This window comes from Prinia subflava, chromosome 16 (genome assembly GCF_021018805.1).
Source record: "Prinia subflava isolate CZ2003 ecotype Zambia chromosome 16, Cam_Psub_1.2, whole genome shotgun sequence".
Lineage (NCBI taxonomy): Eukaryota > Metazoa > Chordata > Aves > Passeriformes > Cisticolidae > Prinia > Prinia subflava.
In genome coordinates, this window is record NC_086262.1 from 14674653 (window position 1) to 14692846 (window position 18194).

At 54.4% G+C, this 18194-nt stretch overlaps 1 protein-coding gene across 2 annotated transcripts; it reads left to right on the forward strand.

The window, feature by feature from the left end:
* The first annotated feature begins 5230 nt into the window (after nt 1–5230).
* Nucleotides 5231–17122, forward strand: HRH2 (histamine receptor H2). Of its 2 annotated transcripts, XM_063413576.1 has the most exons (5): nt 5231–5394; nt 10545–12053; nt 15090–15254; nt 15335–15664; nt 16984–17122. In XM_063413576.1, the coding sequence occupies exons 2-3, from the start codon at nt 10933–10935 to the stop codon at nt 15106–15108; spliced, it is 1140 nt and encodes a 379-aa protein (XP_063269646.1). In that variant the 5' UTR covers nt 5231–5394; nt 10545–10932; the 3' UTR covers nt 15109–15254; nt 15335–15664; nt 16984–17122. The 2 variants fall into 2 exon arrangements, with proteins under 2 accessions (XP_063269646.1, XP_063269647.1); XM_063413577.1 differs by lacking the exon at nt 15335–15664 and having other exon boundaries at nt 16984–17119.
* The last annotated feature ends 1072 nt before the right edge of the window (nt 17123–18194 follow it).

The following is an 18194-nucleotide window of genomic DNA, read 5'->3' on the forward strand; positions in this document are numbered from 1 at the left end:
GATCTGTTGCTCTGGGCAGCTACAGCCATTCCCACATTGATGGTTCCTAGAAGCTCATGGTACAGGGGGCTGTGGAGATGGAAGATGTGAAAGCAGTGCAAGGACACGAGGGTGGCTGCTGCCAGCCGTGCCTCTCACCAGGTGCTCCTAACCCTGATGACTTTGGGACTTTGTCCAACCTACACTTCCTTAGGAAATTCCTTCTAATGTTTGACTATCCTCACGATGAGTAAGTCAAAATTAATCTTAGATTTTGCACTCTAAGCCCCGGGCTGCTACTTCTCTCAGGGGTATGGAGCTCCTACTCACTTTCCCTGTGGTGAAACTGGAAATATGAGCAGGTTATGACATCTGCTCTGTCAAAATCCCATCAGTCTTTTCTCAGGGGACATGTTCTCCCCGTGTGCTCCTCACCCTTGGAGCTTCTCAGCCTCCATGGAGAGGGAGGGCATTGTTGGCTTTGCTCACCCTGGTAGATGCTCCAGGTCCTCAGGAGAGAGGGGGGAGGCTGGGGCCAGGTAAAATCCAGCCTGGGACTGTGAGAATTCCCACCTGCAGCAGAGGGCGTTCACACCGTGGTTCAGGACAGAGAGATCCTCAGCTGCTTTAACCCAGTCCTGCAGCTGCAGCAGCACTGCAGCAGGGACAGCATCCCCCAGACACAGCCCCCCAGCACTGGGACAGGAGGTGGAGGTGGCACAGACAAACATTGTCAGGGCTGTGCAGCCACACCAGCGCCCAGCCCCTCATCTCATGCTGGGAGCACCTCAGCACTGCTTTGGCTTCGTGGTCCCCTGCACCCTCAGTCCTTGCAGGGCCTCTCTGTGCCCCATCTGCTGGTGCTGGCAGCTCAGCAGGGGCACAGCAGGGTCCCTGCACAGGGTGGGAGCTGGTGGCCTGCAGCCTGCCTGGGCAGTGCCTGCAGCCAGCACCGTGCCCAGACCCCGAGCTCCTTGCCAGCCCCACGGCAGTCCCGCTGCAGGAGAGCGTTTTGCTAATCCTGTCATTCCTGCCCCGTGCCCAGCAGCACAGCCTGCTGCCAGCTTTGCAGGGAAAGGCTTTGGAAGCACCTGGGGCTCCAGCAAGGAGTCCTCTCCTGTGAAGCGACCAAGGCAGGAGCTGCCTTCCAGCCCTGAGGGCTCTTAAACCACCCAAACAGCCTCAGAACAGCCCCTTACATACAGAGAGCAGATTTAACTCACCCCAAACTGGAAGCAAACCAATTACTCCCTCAGAAATTGGCTGATCTTCCTGACAGAGGGCCAGGAATGCTGGGAGGGGTCTGAGCAGGGGTGAAGTGTAGAGAATTCCATTGTCCCACCCTGCTCCTGGACCACGGCTCAGCCTCCACACACAGAGAGCAACAGCTCTGCACAACCCCAAATTAACCACAAATCATTGCCCAGGCCACAACCTCAATGGTGTTTGGAGGAGGATTAAATATTTATCTGCAAAACAAGGATGTGCACAATTGCATTCAGCAGGATCAGTGATAGAGCCCATGAAGATCTACTCACAGGAGCCAGAGCCAGTTGCTCCCTTCCAGGCAAAGCCTCGTGCACCCAGGGGTGGGTCACACTCTGCCAAGGCTCCTGCTCCCCTCACAGCCTTGTGACTGTCACCTCCTCCCATGGACCTCAGCTGATCCTTTTCTCTTTATTGTGCACCAGAAAGATGAAAACCCCTGTGCTGCTGTCCACTCCTCCCTGGCATGGCTTAATCTAGGACCAGCTCTGTCTGAGTGAGTAGAGGACCCTCCTTGACCCTGGACACACTGGAAAATGTGAGCCTTCAGCTCCCTGAAGGGGCTCTGCAGTAGTGTGGAGCCAGCAGCACTCTCTAGTACTCATTAGAGCTTGGAGAGCTTTGTACAACACAAACAGACCCACAACTTGGAAATAAACCTCTAACATCCTCTCCCTGCACACAGAGAAGCTCAATATACATGTCACAGACTGTGCCTATAGTCTGACACTATATCACAGCAGATGGGATCCTGCTAAGCATCCTTGGGATCAGCATTGCAGAAAACAAAAGGGTGGGAAAGGCCCGAGCATCCTCCTCTTTTCCATTACATGGATCTCCTACAGGAAAGATGCTTTTGGACAGAGATATTCCTGGAATAGCCAGGATTAACAGCATGCCAGAAATATATACGTAAGCAGGATGTTGCAATGGAGCTCAGCCACCTCAGCAAGGGTCTCCCACCACCCTGGGGAGCTGCCCAGCCTGCAGGCAGGAGAGATTCCTTGCACAGCTCCAGACCCAGTGCAGATGTTTAACATGTCCTTTCCCTGTAATATTCATTTCCCACAAGTATGCTCTGGCTTACACAGTCCCTGCCAGGGAATATCAGAGATTTCTATCATTTTTTATCCTTTTGTCCAGGACATGATTTAGCTGGAAATTCTTTGTTTAAAAAGGAGAAAAGCTTATTGGCACATCGAGGAGGTCTCTGTCCTTTATTTGCATTGTGTATATAATCTACTGGAAATCAAAGTATTCAGATGATTTGAATAAGTTACTGGCCTCTGTCTGCTAGCCAGGAAGTTTAGCAGCCTGTGGTGGGGTCAGTACCTTTCCATGGCTTTTTACTTTTGATTTTCCAGAGGAAACAACTCAGCACAAGTCTATTTCCTAATCCACAATCTTCTGTCAGGGTCCCACAAACGTCTCTAAAACCCAACAGGACACATCACCAACTCCTCTCAGTTTGCACTGCCCAAGGAGCTGCTCTGCATCCAGATGCTTTGTTTTCTACATATTTTCTACTCTCTTACCTCTCCTCTTTTGGCTTTTCCAAACCCAGCTCATGATGGGGAGAGCAGCACAGAGTTGCACCTCTGAGCCCTTCTCAGAGCTGAGCTGCCACATGTGATTTCCCAGGTTGGCTGCTACCTTCCAGGCATATCTTCACCATCTGAGGCTTTTCAGAAGCTCTTGTCTTTGCGAAACCTCACATTCCTGGGGTTCCAAACTTTCCCTGACTTCTCTTGCACTTTCCCATCCCCTAGCCCTGCTGTAGCCTTTAATAACTGCTGCTTACCCATACGTTCACACAGAATGTCAGAGACCTCTTGCCATTTCCTGACTCATAACTCACTCCTTGGCTCTGCACAGCCCACTCAGGGAATATTCCAGTTCCTGAGTGTCCCTGGTTGCTGCCTGCCCCTGCAGCCCGGCCAGCCTGGTCGAGGTGGCCGTGTGGCAGGTCAGCCATCAGGTCTGATAAGCATCCAGTGCCTCCTTCCTTTCCAGAGCTTGCCAGCAATGATGTTTTCCAGCCACAGGCTCTGCAGGTATCACATCTGCCACTTCCCAGGGTGCAGATGCACAGGGCACAGCAGTCCATGCCACCAGGAATGGTGCATGGCTCCTTCCAGCTCCAGATCCAGCTGCTTTCCTTGCACTGTCCATGCAGGCTGCACCCCTTCCAGTGAGCTCACGTGGAGGGTATGATCCCATATGGCCACTCAGAGGCTCCACAGCCACCCAGACATTGCACAGAGCCAGGGTTTGAGGCTCTCCTGTGCTCAAGGGTTTGCAGAAGTGCTGGGTTTCCCTGTGACCCAGATGCCCCTGCAAGTCTGAAGCCGCTTCACCACTGCATCCCAAAATGTGCCCTCAAACTTCTCCAGAGGCTTTGGAAAGATGGAACATGAACTCAGAGCCTGCCCCATGGACAGCAGGGGCCTTTTGTTGAGAGGGATTAGTGCAAGGGGGCTGGAGAGGGAATCCTGCCCCAATAATCAGAGCATTTTGTCCCTACATGACATTTCCCATCCTGAGACTTCCTGATGAAAGATCACTCAAAGAGCAGAGCCAAGCGAGGGCCCCTGTAATTAATCAACACCCCAGAGACTTTGGCTGACGCAGGCATTCCTGAGCAGATTTGAATCTTGTTTGTGAGGAGGGATCCCTCTGCCTGCACACCCTGCACACCCCAGCCACTAGAGCAGCATCTGGCAGCCAGTCCACGGCTCAGCTAGCCCAGACACATCACAGGGCTGCTGATCAGTGGGAAAACTCTCTGGTTCCAGCAGATCACAAGCTTATTAAAGACAGATTTGTGCTTTAGTCTGCAGAGATAAACAGATCAAAGGCATTTTGGTCTGTGTGCCAGTGCCGCCGCTGTCCCCGTTTGGCAGAGACCGAGGCTGGGATGGGCTCTCCCTTCCCGGTGCAGGGCAGTGGGGGAGCTCAGCCCAGCGGGGGGAGCAGCAGGGAGTGTGCCCAGGGCCACATCCAGACTGTAAGAAGTCCATCCTTGGCTATTTGCGTGGGTAACTTGGAAGCAGCTGCTGGGGACTGAAGCACCTCCCTCACAGGGCATGGCTCCCGGTGCTGCTCTCCCCTGTCCCTGCAGAGCCCGGGGGTGGCCAAGCTCCGCTGGAGTTCTGCTGCCAGCCCAGGATCTGCTCTGCTCAGGAGGGAGAGCTAAAAGGGGAAACAGGCCCTCGTGCAGCTGGCCCAGCAGCTGATATTTGCATAGTGCTTTGAAACCCGCAGATGAAAGATTTGAGAGACACGAAAGGCTGTCACTGCCTGTTTGTCACTTCTCGTGGTTCCTCCCTGCTATCGCACGCAAAGGAGACAACTTTCTGGAGAGGTGAGTGCAGCCTTGAGGGAAACAGGGAGCAGCAGAGGCTTTTCCTGCCACGTCCACTTGCACAAGGGGCACATCTACACCCCAGTGCTGGCTGGGCTCCAGCTCCCTCCACCCACTTTACAGCCGTCTCACCTTCGTCCTTATCTGTCCCCAGCTCGTCACAAGTGTCATCATCCTCCCCGAGCCACCTCTGATATCCCACTCCAGGCACAGCTGTGCTTGCTCTCGGGGGGCTCACATGGATTGCAAAGGCAAAAATTGGGATGGAGTGACAGCATCGGGGCTCCCGACAGCCGGCAAGAAGAGAGCCGGGAGGGAGGGAAGGAGCCTCAGCACATGGCAAGGGCCCCGAAACTTCAGGTGAGTGAGGAAGCTGATGGTATCACTCAAGAAAGCAGCAGCGGGAGGCAGCAGGCATCCCACCCCCTCTCTGTGCCAGGCACGGCTCGGCGGAGCCCGACACGCCGTGCGCTCGGAGCCGCGCTCACTTTCAGCATTTCAAATTTGCCGGATGATAACCTCGGTGTCTGAGTTCACAGCCCTGATCCCACCCACTGGAGGTCTGACTCATGTTGCAGTCACCGCTGCCGGGGTATTGGTACGAGAGCAGGGAGGGACGGAGCAGGGGAGGAGGAGAGAGAGGAGAGGGAGCGCGGCAGCCGCGGCTCGCAGCACACGCTCCTGCCTCCAAACCGAGCGCACGCACCGCGGGAAAGTTGGAGCGAGTGCAGCCACTGAAGCCTCCCTCACGCTCAGGGGCTGTGAGAAAGCAGCGCCTTTCCCAGGTAAAGCTTTTGCCTTACTTCTTGCTGAGTTGTTACACCGGTAGAATACTTTTTGAGTGAGGTTCAGAAGGGTTGGTGGGTCTCTGCTGAGTGGGATCCTACAGCTGGGTTGGAGCAAGAGGGTGTCACTTGTAGATCCTGGTGCCATCAGCATCCTGGAGGGGAGGCCGGGCCAGTTTGGGGACTTTTTTGGCTGGTGCTGGTGGGGACAGCTGGATCCGATCGGGGCCAGAGGAAGGACATGGGTCAGGGCACGCCTCTGCCCGAGCAGCCTCCCCACGGGGGCTGCTCTGACTCCCTGCTCCGACCTGCCCGAGCCTTTCCTCTGAGCACGCCAGCCCTGCACACCCCGGCAGCGGGCGGGGATTTGCTGCTGCCCCGTCCCAGGACACGGTCGGGTCTCTGGGGCAGGATTGCTGCAGGCTGGGCTGTGGCACAGGAGGGGTGGGCAGCCCCCAGCTCCCTGTCCCTGTCCCCAATCGGCTTCACCAGGAGGCTGAATCCCGGAAACTCGGGCAGCTCCAAGCACACCCATGAGCCCGACTCCTCTGTTTTCAGTTTCATCTTTTCTGGACTCTGTCTGCCGAGCAAACTTTCTAAAAGCTGACTGCTCTGCTGGGTTCCACATTTCCACATTCCTCTTCACATTTCCTGATGTCAGGGGTTCTGAACAGCTTCTTACCCACAGAGCCCCTTTCCTCCTGGGGAAGCATGATGGAAGGCTGGTGGATTTTGCTCTGCCTCCCCAGCCCCTTTGCTCATGCCAGAGGCAATAAATGGTGCTTTGCATCAGACATCACACTGGGATAGGGCAGAGAGAGCACCAAGCTCTGGAGAAGCCCAAAGAACGGGACAGAAGTGTCTGGGGATGCAGCCAGGCAGGACACCAGTGTCCCCTCACATTTGTCCTCTCTCACATTGCCTTCAAGTCCTACCTCTGACCAATTTTCTCTTGTCCCATTGTGAATCAGGCCTATGGGCCTGGTAGGGGATCAAGAAGCCCATTCCCAACTTGGGAGTTTTGCAATTCCCACCATCAAACCTCAAAGCATCCTCTCTCAGACCAGAAGAAACCTCCACACTCCTGCCCATCTCTTGGCTGAAGTACCTCTCCCAGCATGCCCAGATGTTTAATCTGAGGAAGGAGTTGAATATAATTTTAGAAAAAGCCATGATGCTCTGCTGTGAGCTCTGCATGGCCAGGGAATGCACTTTGCTCCTAAGTGACTTCTGCCAGCACTTTTCTCAGGAAGAGGCTATCATAGGAGGCTGAGGAATATTTCAGGTGTGCAAGAGCACAGCTCTCCTGTCCCTGGGACAGAGCTAAAAGGCTCCATGTGGTGCTTCTGCTGAGCTCCCAGCCACCACTGTCCTTTCCAGAAGTGGGAAATACTTCCCAAAGAGAGGCTGCCACATTCAGGCATTCCTGGGTGCTCCTCTCTGCCCATGTGTGTGCTCATGGTGTTCATGTGCCCAGGCTTTTAACGGGTGCAAAACAAACCTGTTGTGCCAGAAGTAGAAGCACAGGAAGGGAGAGCAGCCAAGGCATTCCCTGCCGGAGCCAGCGCTGCATCCCATTAATCTCACTGCAAAAGTGCACCGAGTGCTGGAATTAATGATGCTGGAGGAAAGGATGCTGAGAGACAGGGAGGGGGAAAAAAAAGGTAAAATGCAACAGAAATTTCCCGTGAACAAATCACAGCCCCTTCCCCAGAGGAGATAAGTGCCATTTTAAAGGGGAACACAGTGGATCAAATGCAACATGGACTGGAAAAGAGCTGAAAATATCTGTTCAGGCAAGAGAAAGTAGAAATTACTATGACAATTGTAAAGAGGATAATGGGGAGACGATAGAATATTACAGCGGAAGGATCATTAATGCACCAGAGAAGGCTATTAACAGAGTTCCTTAAAGATCAGCCTAGAGGTAAATTTTATTTAATGGTTTTCATTAGTGATCTTGGCTCAGAAAATTAGGATTTCTTTATGAGAAATGTACTGAGAAACTGGTGAGAAACTCGGGGAAAGTTTTGCGCTGGACAAGGGACTAAGTACTCGGAAAGAAGAACCAGAGGATCCAAAGATTAACAGAAACACACCAGGCTCGCACAAGCTCACCTGCTTAGGGTCTAAAAGCAAAAATTGATACTCTAAGCAGCTGAAAACACCATAGGAAGAATATCTGACTTTTAGAGAGCCCCAGGATGAGTGCAACAACAAATGCAACCTGACAAGTCTTCACAGCAGAGATAGTGTCAATCAGAACACCAGCACCACTGGAGAAGGCAAGAGAAAGATGACCCAAAAGCAAAGCCCTGCTCTGGTTCCTTCAATGTCAGGAGGGTGGTTTTGAACCAGGAGCAGGTCCAGGCTGTGATAATGAGGATAATCACGTAAATGTGAAAGCTGCCTGGTGAGACAGAGCTGGAAAGGTATCATTTATTCTGGCTGTTGCTGGAAAGACTGCCATGGGAAACAGCTGCTCCACTCGTACATCGAGGAGGAAATCAACTCGCTCTGCCAAAACACAACAGGAGCAGAGGGCACAGGTATTGAAGGTGACCTGGGCAGAGAGCCAGGGACACACGTGGAGCCAGAGAGAGCCAGTGCTCCAGGAGAGGGCTCTGAGCTGGATGCCTCATCCCGGGGTCTGTGCCCTGATAGCAGTGAGCCGACAGCCCCCATCTGTACCAGCCCTCCAGTCTGCTCTTCCTGCACAGCCATGTCCAGAGGCTGTGCTCTCCTGGGGGAGTGTTTCCATGAGATAATTTGGCTGAGGGATACGGGAAAGTCTCCCACACCTCCAGCACAGTTAGGGTTGCAGCATCACACATCTGAGCTGACAGGAGGCAGGTCCTGCCCCACTCCATTGGGGAGGAACACCCCGAGGGTTTGCAGGCAGCTGAGACCTGCAGCCCACACTGAGCCACAGAGTCCCCAGCACTACCTGAGCTCCTCTGTAGGGACGGGGACACCTCTGTCCCCATGCAAGTGCCCATCCCTTGCCCTGAACTCACCTGAAGGAGCAATAAGCAGCAAAATTCTTTCTGGGCACATCTGCAGTGCGGGGCTGCACTGGGAGCTGCCCTGGTGCTGTGGCAGGAGCTGAATGAGCCAGAGCTGGGTCCCACCAGCAGAGCCTGAAGTGAGGCCCAGCAGAGCCCCTGTGAGCTGCAAGAGCCAGAGGCAGGAGCAGGTTGTTGGTGTGTGGTGAAGCAGGCACGTAGGAGGCTGCCATCCACCCACAGCATTTTCTAAGAGTGCTACTCCCCCTATAATTTAATCTGCCATTTCCACATGTTGGGAGCAATGAAAACACATCCCTTTCACTTGGAAATACCCTTCTGTGGGAACAACCTGTTCTCCTCGCTGCTGTCAGTGGGCAGGCAGCGCTCAGCTTGTTCCACACTCCTTTTGTGAGTGAACAAAGAGCTTTCCATGGCAAGAGCCTGTGCTGCAGCTGGAGGTGAGGAACTGCTCCCAGCGCTGCTGCCACGGCTGAAAGCATCACATCCCTCTCCCAAAAACCTCAATCCCAGCACCCAAACTCAGGGCTTCCTGTCTGGCAACAAGTTTGCTCTGCTCAGCAAAAGGCTTCCCATGGGCTGGTCCATGGCTTGTTTGCTTTCCATGCCTTCAGAAAGAGCAGGGCTGTGGGAATCACCTCTAATCTCAGTGGTCCAGTCCCAATCTCCCCCCTGTATGGTTCCTGGCAGTCAGGGGTTGTTTACTCATGCAGCCTCCCTGGTACACTCCCTCCCGTGGCCCCCATGCCTTTAGACTTGAATCAAAGGCATAAATCATCTCAAGAGTATTTCAACCTGCACCACAGTGTTATCTTCTTGTTGCAGGGGGAGTTTAACTTTAAAATCTCACCTTTGTCCTCTGACAAGGCTGGACCTTTTCCTTTCCTGGAGTTTCTTCTGATTGCTCCACTTCTGCAGAGAATCAGCTCTACCTTCCTGCACAATCCTGGGCACCACCAGGGAGGCTTCACTGCTGCTCCCTGGAGTGCAGCAGAGCTGGGTCGTGCACCACCCTTGGGCACCAGCACAGCTCTCCCACACCAGCAGATTGTGGAGGATGGGGACACCCCTCATCTCATCTGAGAAGCTCATGGTGGGACACCACAGCTTGGACACAGGCAGATCCATGAGGGTCAGCAAGTCAGTCCAGCTCCTCTGCCCATTCCCAGCCCTCTTTCTTGTCCCTGCACTGCCTTAATTCCCCTTTAGGTTTCTTCCCAACATGGATATTGCTTCCAGTCAAGGACCCAAGGTGCCTTTCAATCTAGTAGTGTCAGGGTCTTGGAGATCACCATAATCAGCAGCTCATTTGTAAGTTAGAGTGGTTTGCTCTGTTGTGTCTTCCCTTGCAAAATGTGGCTTTTTATTGTTTGTATCCAGACAGAAAATAGCCAGAAAAAAGTAGGTCTGCAAGGGATATTCTTCTTCCCTCCCAGGACCCAGAGCAGAGTGGGGATTTCCTATACAAGCTACAGGAGCTGCTGTGATTTGTGATGGTAGGGACCAACTCTAGGCATTGGGCTGCTGCCAAGCACAGATACAAGGGCAAAGTTTAATGAGATTGGCAGCCACAGCCAAGATTCAGAAATTATGTAGTCGTGACTAATTTTGCTGGATTGCATAAGAACTGCTTTCTCAGGGAAATTGTTTCCTCATACCCTATTCATTCTCACTTTTATTGTAAGCCTATAGGAACATGGTGGTTTTAAAATCTCTGCCCTTCTCTCAACATCCCTACATTACATGGGCACCCCCAGGGCTGGGAGAGCCCAGCTGTCAAGTACACAGGTGCCTGGGTGCCAAAGAACTTTCCAATTTGGGTTTAAGTGGGCTGGAGCAGCCAGGGAAGTGCAGACACCCTGCTTCTGGAGGGGCTTGAGGGGGAGCTCAAAGGGTCTTTGCCCACTGCAGCTCTGACTTGATGCTTTTACAGAATGACAGAATGGCTTGGAAGGGATCTTACAGATTTCATTCCACCCCTCTGCCAAGGGAAGAGACACCTTCTACTACCCCAGGTTGCTCAGAACTTTATCCAGCCTGGTCTTGAACACTTCCAGGGATGGAGCAGCCACAGTTTCTCTGGGCAGCCTGTGCCAGGGCCTCACCAGACACTTTCTTTTGCAGGTTGTCTTCAGGAGACGGCAAAGCTCTGTCCCTGCTGGAGCACTGCTGACCACTGTCACCAACCAAACATGCAGAGGGGCATGAGAGTCCACAGGACCTGACCCAATGGTCTCTCCAAGGAAAGGAGAAGGCAAGAAAGGAAAAGAAGCTGTTGAGATCCACCAGCAGCTGCCACAGGGCATCAGCTCCAGTACTGAGCTCCCAGAGGGGGCCAACAGGCACAAATGAGTTGCAGTGCCACATCTCTCCTAGGCTGTGTCATTCCCAGCACACAAGGCTGAACATGTAAAGTGACTCTGCAATGTTCTCCAAGGTCACTGTACAACAAGGGTCACTTTGGGAAGGGCTCTAGCCTGGTAGAGGCTCATTCCAAGCAGCTTTGGAGCTGATGAGGGCAGAACTGCTCCATCCTTGCAGTGACACCATGGATCCATGTTACAACCACACAAGCTCTCAAAAAAGGATGGAGTTCTCCCTGCAGGTGCTGGTCGGGGTCTGCCTGGCCACCCTCATCTTGATCATTGTCTGTGGTAACATCATTGTCTGCCTGGCCGTCACCCTGGACCGCCGGCTGCGCAGCTTGACCAACTGCATCATCGTCTCCCTGGCCATCACAGACCTGCTGCTGGGCCTTCTGGTGGTGCCCTTCTCTGCTCTCTATGAACTCTCCGGGGAGTGGCCCTTCAGCAGCGCTTTTTGCAATGTCTACACCAGCCTGGACGTCATGCTGTGCACGGCCTCCATCCTCAACCTCCTCCTGATCAGCCTGGATCGCTACTTCGCCGTCACCACCCCGCTCCGCTACTGCCAGGTGGTCACGCCCTCCCGGGTGGCCGTGGGTCTGGCTGTCATTTGGGCTGTTTCGCTGATGGTCTCCTTCCTCCCCATCCACCTGGGCTGGAACACCAATGGGACAGCGGTGCAAAACACGGGCCCCGCCTGCAACAAGGAGTGCACGCTGGCGGTGAACCTCGTGTACGGGTTACTGGATGCCTTTCTTACCTTCTACATCCCTCTGGTCATCATGTGCGTCACCTACTACCGGATACTCAAGATAGCGAGGGAACAAGCCAAGAGGATAAACCACACGTGGGGCAACACGCCCACGCCGCCCATGGTGAAGGAGCACAAAGCCACCGTGACGCTGGCGGTGGTGCTGGGAGCCTTCATCGTGTGCTGGTTCCCCTATTTCACCGTGTTCACCTACCGGGGCGTGTGGGGGGACAGCGGGGTCAAAGGCACACCCATGTCCATTGTTCTGTGGCTGGGCTATGCCAACTCAGCCCTGAACCCCATCCTCTACGGGACGCTCAACAGGGATTTCCGAGTGGCATACCAGCACTTGCTGTGCTGCAGGAGGACGGGACACACCAGGAATTGCCACCTGCCTCCCTTCCAGGTGGCCCAGCCCAGAGGCAGGCAGGGCCAGGGCAGGCAGGAGGGTAAACCCTTGAAACTGGAGGTGAGGAATGAAAAGGGGACCCTGCTCACCGATGGAACCCTCAAGAGGTAAGAGCCTTCCTACACTCGGGACTTTGATGGGAGGTCTGTCCCCAGAGAGGAAGGCAGATGTGGGGACCTCATATTGTCCATGGACTTTTAAGCAACAAACTGATGTCCCAGCAGGAGATCCTTGCCCAGACAACTCCTAAATTCAACCACTCAGAAATTCATCACCACTCACAGGAATCCAGCTTGCATCCCCTCCATGCTGGCAGCACCACTCCAGGTATTCCAGCTTCCCACGTGGCTGGCTCTCTCCTGGAATTGTTCACAGGGAGCACAAAATGTCCCCTGGTTTTGCTGGGTAATGGGGACAGTTGCCATCAGAATTTGCAGTACAGAATGGGGTGAAGCTGTGAGCTGGGGCTGCTCCCCAAAATCAGCCACTTCCTAGTGAGGAACAGACAGCAAATCCTGGGCACAGAGCAGAGCTTCAGGGGCCAGGAAGGTGATGGCCCATCACAGAGGGGAAAATGGGAATTAGTCCTGGGACACAGTCAGAGCACCTGCAGCCAGGCTGGAGTCCCTGCAGGAGCCAGGATTCCCAGCTCCCTGCAGAGCAGCTCAGCCACTTCCCATCCGAGCCACTCACCCTCAGCACCTCAGCCATCAGTTTGCATCAGCAGTGAATTCAGCCAACAGCAAGTTCCATTCCCATCTCCGGAAAGGGGCAGGAGTAGCCCAAATTAGGTTGGCAGATGTTTTTAGAAATACAAATACCCATGTAAAGTTAGAGCAAAAAATTCCCTTGGCATCATCCCAAGCATGTTACGAGGGTCGGCACCACCAAGAGGTGAAGGGAGCAGGATGGGAGCAAAGTGGGCAAGTTTGTGCCAGGCTGTCTCCCCAGCCCCCTCCCTGGGCACCCACACCCCCACAGGGCTGTGCCACCCTCTCACTGCCTCACTGCAAGGTGTTCACCCAGCTAAGCACAAGGAGAACGGAGAGGCAGGCTGTCAATCTGCTGCTCCTGAGACTAATCTAACCTCTGAGCAGTGCCTGATAAGCAGCCCAGAAACTTTCCATCCATAGATAAGGATTCCTTTGATTCCCTGTTCCCAGCGTGCCGGCAAAGAAGCCGTGCTCGCGCGCTCTTGCAGCACGTGCCCTTGATCCTGCCCCAGAAACAGTCTTAAGCCACGAAGAAGGAGAACTCAGGGAGGTGAACCAAAGTTCAGAGCTGTCCAAAAGGCTGAGCCAGCATTGTGCTTTCCCCAGAGCACCAATGTGACTTCACCCAAGGGAGGGGGACAGAGAAAGAGATACAGAGGGATGGATTAATGTGAACAAATACAAGAATGCAGGTCCTGGGGCTGCCTTTTTCTGTTTCCAAGGAATCAGTGAAGAGCCCAAAGTTACAACGTTTGGTAAATTGTAGTTTGTATATAAAAACATACGGAAAACGTCTCTAAGGTGGTGGGGGTGTTTCTGCAAACATACAAAGAGAGCTGCCCTGTTTACTGCCACAGCAGTGCAGCCCCTGGGCAAACCAGGAGCTCGTGCACTGAGGCTGAAGCAGGAGAGCTGCCCATGGGGAACAGGCTGTGGGGACTTCCCTGCACAGCCAAGAGAGAAGAGAATATAAATGTCAGTGTCTTCTCAAAATGCTGCCTTACCACAAAGGGACAATAATGACTTGGAGGGAGATAAAAGCAGAAGAAAAATGGGTTTCTGTTCCTCAGGCAGAGGGCAGGGTCACTGATTTCCTGGCTTTCACCCTCCCAGCTTTTCCGGGTAGAAAAGATTCTTCCCCTGGTCCCCCAGAGAGAACACTCAAGCAAGGGAACATTTCTTGACCTTTCTAAATCCAGAGAGCTCCCCCCATATTACACATCATCACCACTGTGGTTTCTGCTCACAATCAGATAAGAGTTGCTCGAGCACCTGCTTTTACTTTATCTCCTTCTCTTCATAGCCCTCTCACCTCACAGCAGTGATGCACCAATGAGCATATGTGGCCCCTCCCAGCTCTTTTTTCCATATTCAGATACATAAAGATCTGCTGTTCGCAGATGATCAGGATCAACTAACACCACACAAGACAGGTGAGCACAGGATTTAGCAGTTCACCAAAAACCTGGCAGCCAATTTCACCCCCAGCACAAACAGAGCTGGTTCCTCTCCCCTCTTCCTTTCTGCAGTCTTCCAAATCATCTGCCCTGAACATGTTCACAGGAAAAGACCAACATAAATCATTCCAAAAACTCATAACCCCCCAGATGAGAGCACCCAGAGCTCAGAAGAGCTCTGCTCAGAGGAGCTCTGTGGGATCATTCAAGGGAAAGCAGAATTTTGAACCGTTGCCCTAAATAACGATGTTCTTTTCAGTTATGAGGCATAGGGAAAAGACTAACAAACAAGAGTGGAAATACTGGAGAACTGCAGGCAGTCTCAGGGCTCACTCAGTCTCAGTCAGGAGCAGGGCAGGGAATCAAAAGCCACAGGACCTCCACAGCAGCTGGGGGCTGGAGGGTGTTTTCAGTGAGGACCAGGTAGGGCAGAGAGCACAGGGCTAAACAGAGATGCAAGGGGAAGACAGCTGCTCCCATTTCCCCACCAGGCATCAGAGAGGAAGGCAACTCACACAAAACCAGCAAAGAAAACCAAAGGACCTCAGGAATCTGCTTCAGTGCAGTGGGACGGGCTCTGAGGAGACCTGGTGCTTGGCATGCTCATGGCTGTAGGCTCTGAGACCAGACCCTGATGTTCAGAGAGAATAAAATCCCATGAGAGGGAGCAATCAGCACTAACAGGGATGTACTGGGGAAGAAAACGCCGGAGCTGAGTGGCTGTGGATCACATTCTTGCATGCAATCTATGCTTAGAGAATCTCAGGACAGGACCACAGCCACAATACACAGGCAGAGGAGAAGCCAGTGTCCATTGGAAAGGGTCACTGTCCCAGTCACAACACGCCTGCCCCAGCTCCAGCCTCAGGCAGACACTACCAGAGCAAAGCCAGGCTCAAGCAGGCTGGCACTGACAGACTGGTTTGTTCTCATTCTCTTTTCTCTGTCTTCATGTGCAATTTAACCTTTCCAGCACTGGAGCTTTTCTGTGAGTCTCAGCCAGCCTGCTGCCCTAGGACCCACATCTCCCAGCCTTCAGCTCCTGGCTGCCTCTTCCAAAATCCTGTGTGTGAGGTTGAAAGGACAACACTCAGCTTTCCTCAGTGCGAAACTCAACAGCAGAGGCGAGAGCTGCAAGGTGAGTACAAGGCCAGGGTGAAAATGAGGGGGGAGGCAGCTCTCCCTGCTGTGGCATCCACTGCTTTTTTCCTGCTGCAGGCATCCCTTCCTGATGGTACTTGGTGCAAAGGGTGATACCATCAGAGATGCATCCTCACTCCTTTGTCCATCACTGGTTGCTTCCCAACCAAGTTGGAAGCCCAGGGGAGGTGGACAGAGCTGGGCTCCCCTCCGTGGCTGCCCTGGAGTTTTGGGATTATAGAAACAGCCTGAAATGCCCTGGAAGATGCTGCATCCTGCCTGTCCCTCATGCACTGCAGAGGCAGCTGCGTTCAGACCAAGGATTTCCAGCACACTTCATTTTCATGCAAGCCTACATCCACATAAATTGCCAGCAGCTTTGGCGGAGATGCTGGCAGGGCTCCCGAGGTGAGGAGCTGCTGCTGCACCAGGCATTGCTGCTCTCTCCAAGTGCTGCTGGGCTGGGGGCCACCACTGCCATGCATGGGGATGCCTCTCAGCTCCAGAGAGCCACTCTGTGCAGCCGTTCTCAGGAAGAGCCAGGCAAGGTCACCCTGACCTCCACATGCTCTCCCTTCCAATGGTGCATGCTGATAACCTGGGCTCTCGGTATTGACTGTGCCTTGCGGGGGGAAATACAGCCACCCACGTGCTGGAAGCTGGGCACACTTTGTGCCTGCTGCACCCTGAGCATTTCTAGCCTTAGCCAAGGTCACAGCAATAACAGGAGCTGGGGCTGTCTGTCCACAGCTGGGAGGGAGATGGAGTACAGGGCCCCCCTGCCCTGGGGTGAAACATAAACCTGCACTTGTCAGAGGTACAGACTGTGAATCACCCTGGAAATGCCATTGCCCATCAGCAGAAGGAGAAACAGAGCCCTGGAGGCTGCGGGTGCTGCTTTTTGGGGAGGCATCCCTGCTGCCCTGCAGGAGGAGCACAGTCAGCCCTCCAGTCTGGAAACCACAAAGCAAAGGTCCCCAGGGCAGGCACACAAGGCAGAGTCATCTCTGCTGCTGTCACTGCCCAGCAGTAGGGGCAGAGGGGACACCAATTCCAGCTCTTCTGCTTCATGCTTTCCATCTCTGTGCATATGTTCTAAGACACACGTAGTTTCCATGAGGTAAAGGCAAAATGCCAGCCATCCCCTGAGGGGCTGCTGATCTGATCAGCAGAATGAAGCAGAGGTTTGGGGAGAGGTTTGTAGGAGATCTGAGGTCCTGGGTGACCACAGATTTCCTTTCTGCACCATGGGGGTGGGGACAGGAAATGCCACCTTGTACAGGACACCCAACCAAGGAGCCCGTGACCAAAAATTCCCTGATCCACAGCAGGGAGAGGGGCCATGGGAGAAGCAGCACCCAGGAGCAAAGCACTGCCAGCTCCAGGACATCAACTTTTGTCAGGCTACGGCTCTGACAACTCAGCCCTGCTGCTGCTAGCTGGCCTGAGGGACAGGAAAAACAGGCAGAGAAAACCACAAAGCAAAGTGATACTGCTCGGGGGGAGCTGGGTGATAGGTCTTGGGGTGAAGCAAGCCTGCTCAGCTCTGCCCAAATGTCAGCACTCAGCATTTAGTCAAGGATGCCGAGAGCATCCTCACAGCATCACATCACAGGCACAGCAGGTGCTGGATGCAGCACTCCTTACACTGGGGAGCAGGAGAGGGAGGGAAAGGGACCCCTCTGCATCCTGTAAAGCCATTGACCACCCTCTGTGTTCCCCTGCAGGATCCCTGCTCTGGCACGTGGCATTTACTCCATCCCCAGGCACTGCTGGAGAGGTGTCTGCCCGCCCAGGTTCCTTCCCAGGAGGGAGGTGTGTTAGAAGAGCCCTCAGAGGAGCTGCAGAAGAACATCTCCCCTGTCCTGTGTGGACAGTGACACTTTCAGCATCAAGCCCCCCACCAGCAGGAAGAGATGCCTGGGGAGCTGGGTCAGGAAGCAGTGGATGCCCTTGGCAGGGCTGGGATGGGAGTGCCCTCTCCAGACCCCTGGCAGCGGGTCAGGCTGCAGGGGCACGGCGTGGAGGGGGAAGGAGGCTGCTGTTGAGGTCTTGGTGCCAGGCAGACCAGCCTAGGATGGAGAAAGGCAACACAGGCACTACCTTCCTGGTGTCCTAGGGATGTATCCACCCCTCAGAGGGAGCAAGGGCCTGGTAGTTGGGGGGTGACGTGGCAGGAGGGCTCAGCGTGATGGATGTCGGCAGCCACGAGTGCACAGGACATCCCAGTCCCTCAGCATCCATGCTGGGGCACGGCTGCCTCCCATCCCTGGGGCTGTCCTTACACCACAACCCCTGTCCCAGCCCTACTGCAAGGCAAGGAGAAGCCCTGGAGCCTGCTGAGCCGTGGGGAGACACTGAGCAGCCAGGGTTTGCCCCAGGCTCTGCCCTCCCCAGCAGCTCAACGCTAAGGCTCCCAAAAGAGGATGTTTCCACCCTGCGCCTGTGCAGAAATCATCAGCGGTATAAAAATCAATTTAAGACAGAAGGAAAATGAGATACTTGATTTCTGTGGGTGTGCTTTGTCCTGGGAAGAGCCTCCCTGCCCTGCTCCACCCTGCTGTCCATCCCCATCCCTCTGCTGGGACAGAGCCTGGTCACACAGCACAAACACCTGAGTGCAGCTGCCTCGGGCAAGGCTGGCACCCCCCAGAGCACACCTTGCCCTGTGGGAGCAGCCAGGTGATCCCTCCCTGGTCCCTGAGCTGATGGAGCAGGGGACACCTTGCCGTGCCCCAGGGGCAGAGCCGCAGGGGCTGCACCGCTGGCTCGGAGCTCCCCCTGCTTGCTGCGGGCACGGCCCGGCCCCGAGCTCCGGCCACACCGTGGGCATCCCCCAGGGCGGGGCCGGGCTCCCCGAGCCGGCACAGCGCACCCCACTCGCTGCCCCGACCCTCAACACCCCCCGGGCCGCCACAGCACCGAGTGCCAGCATCTG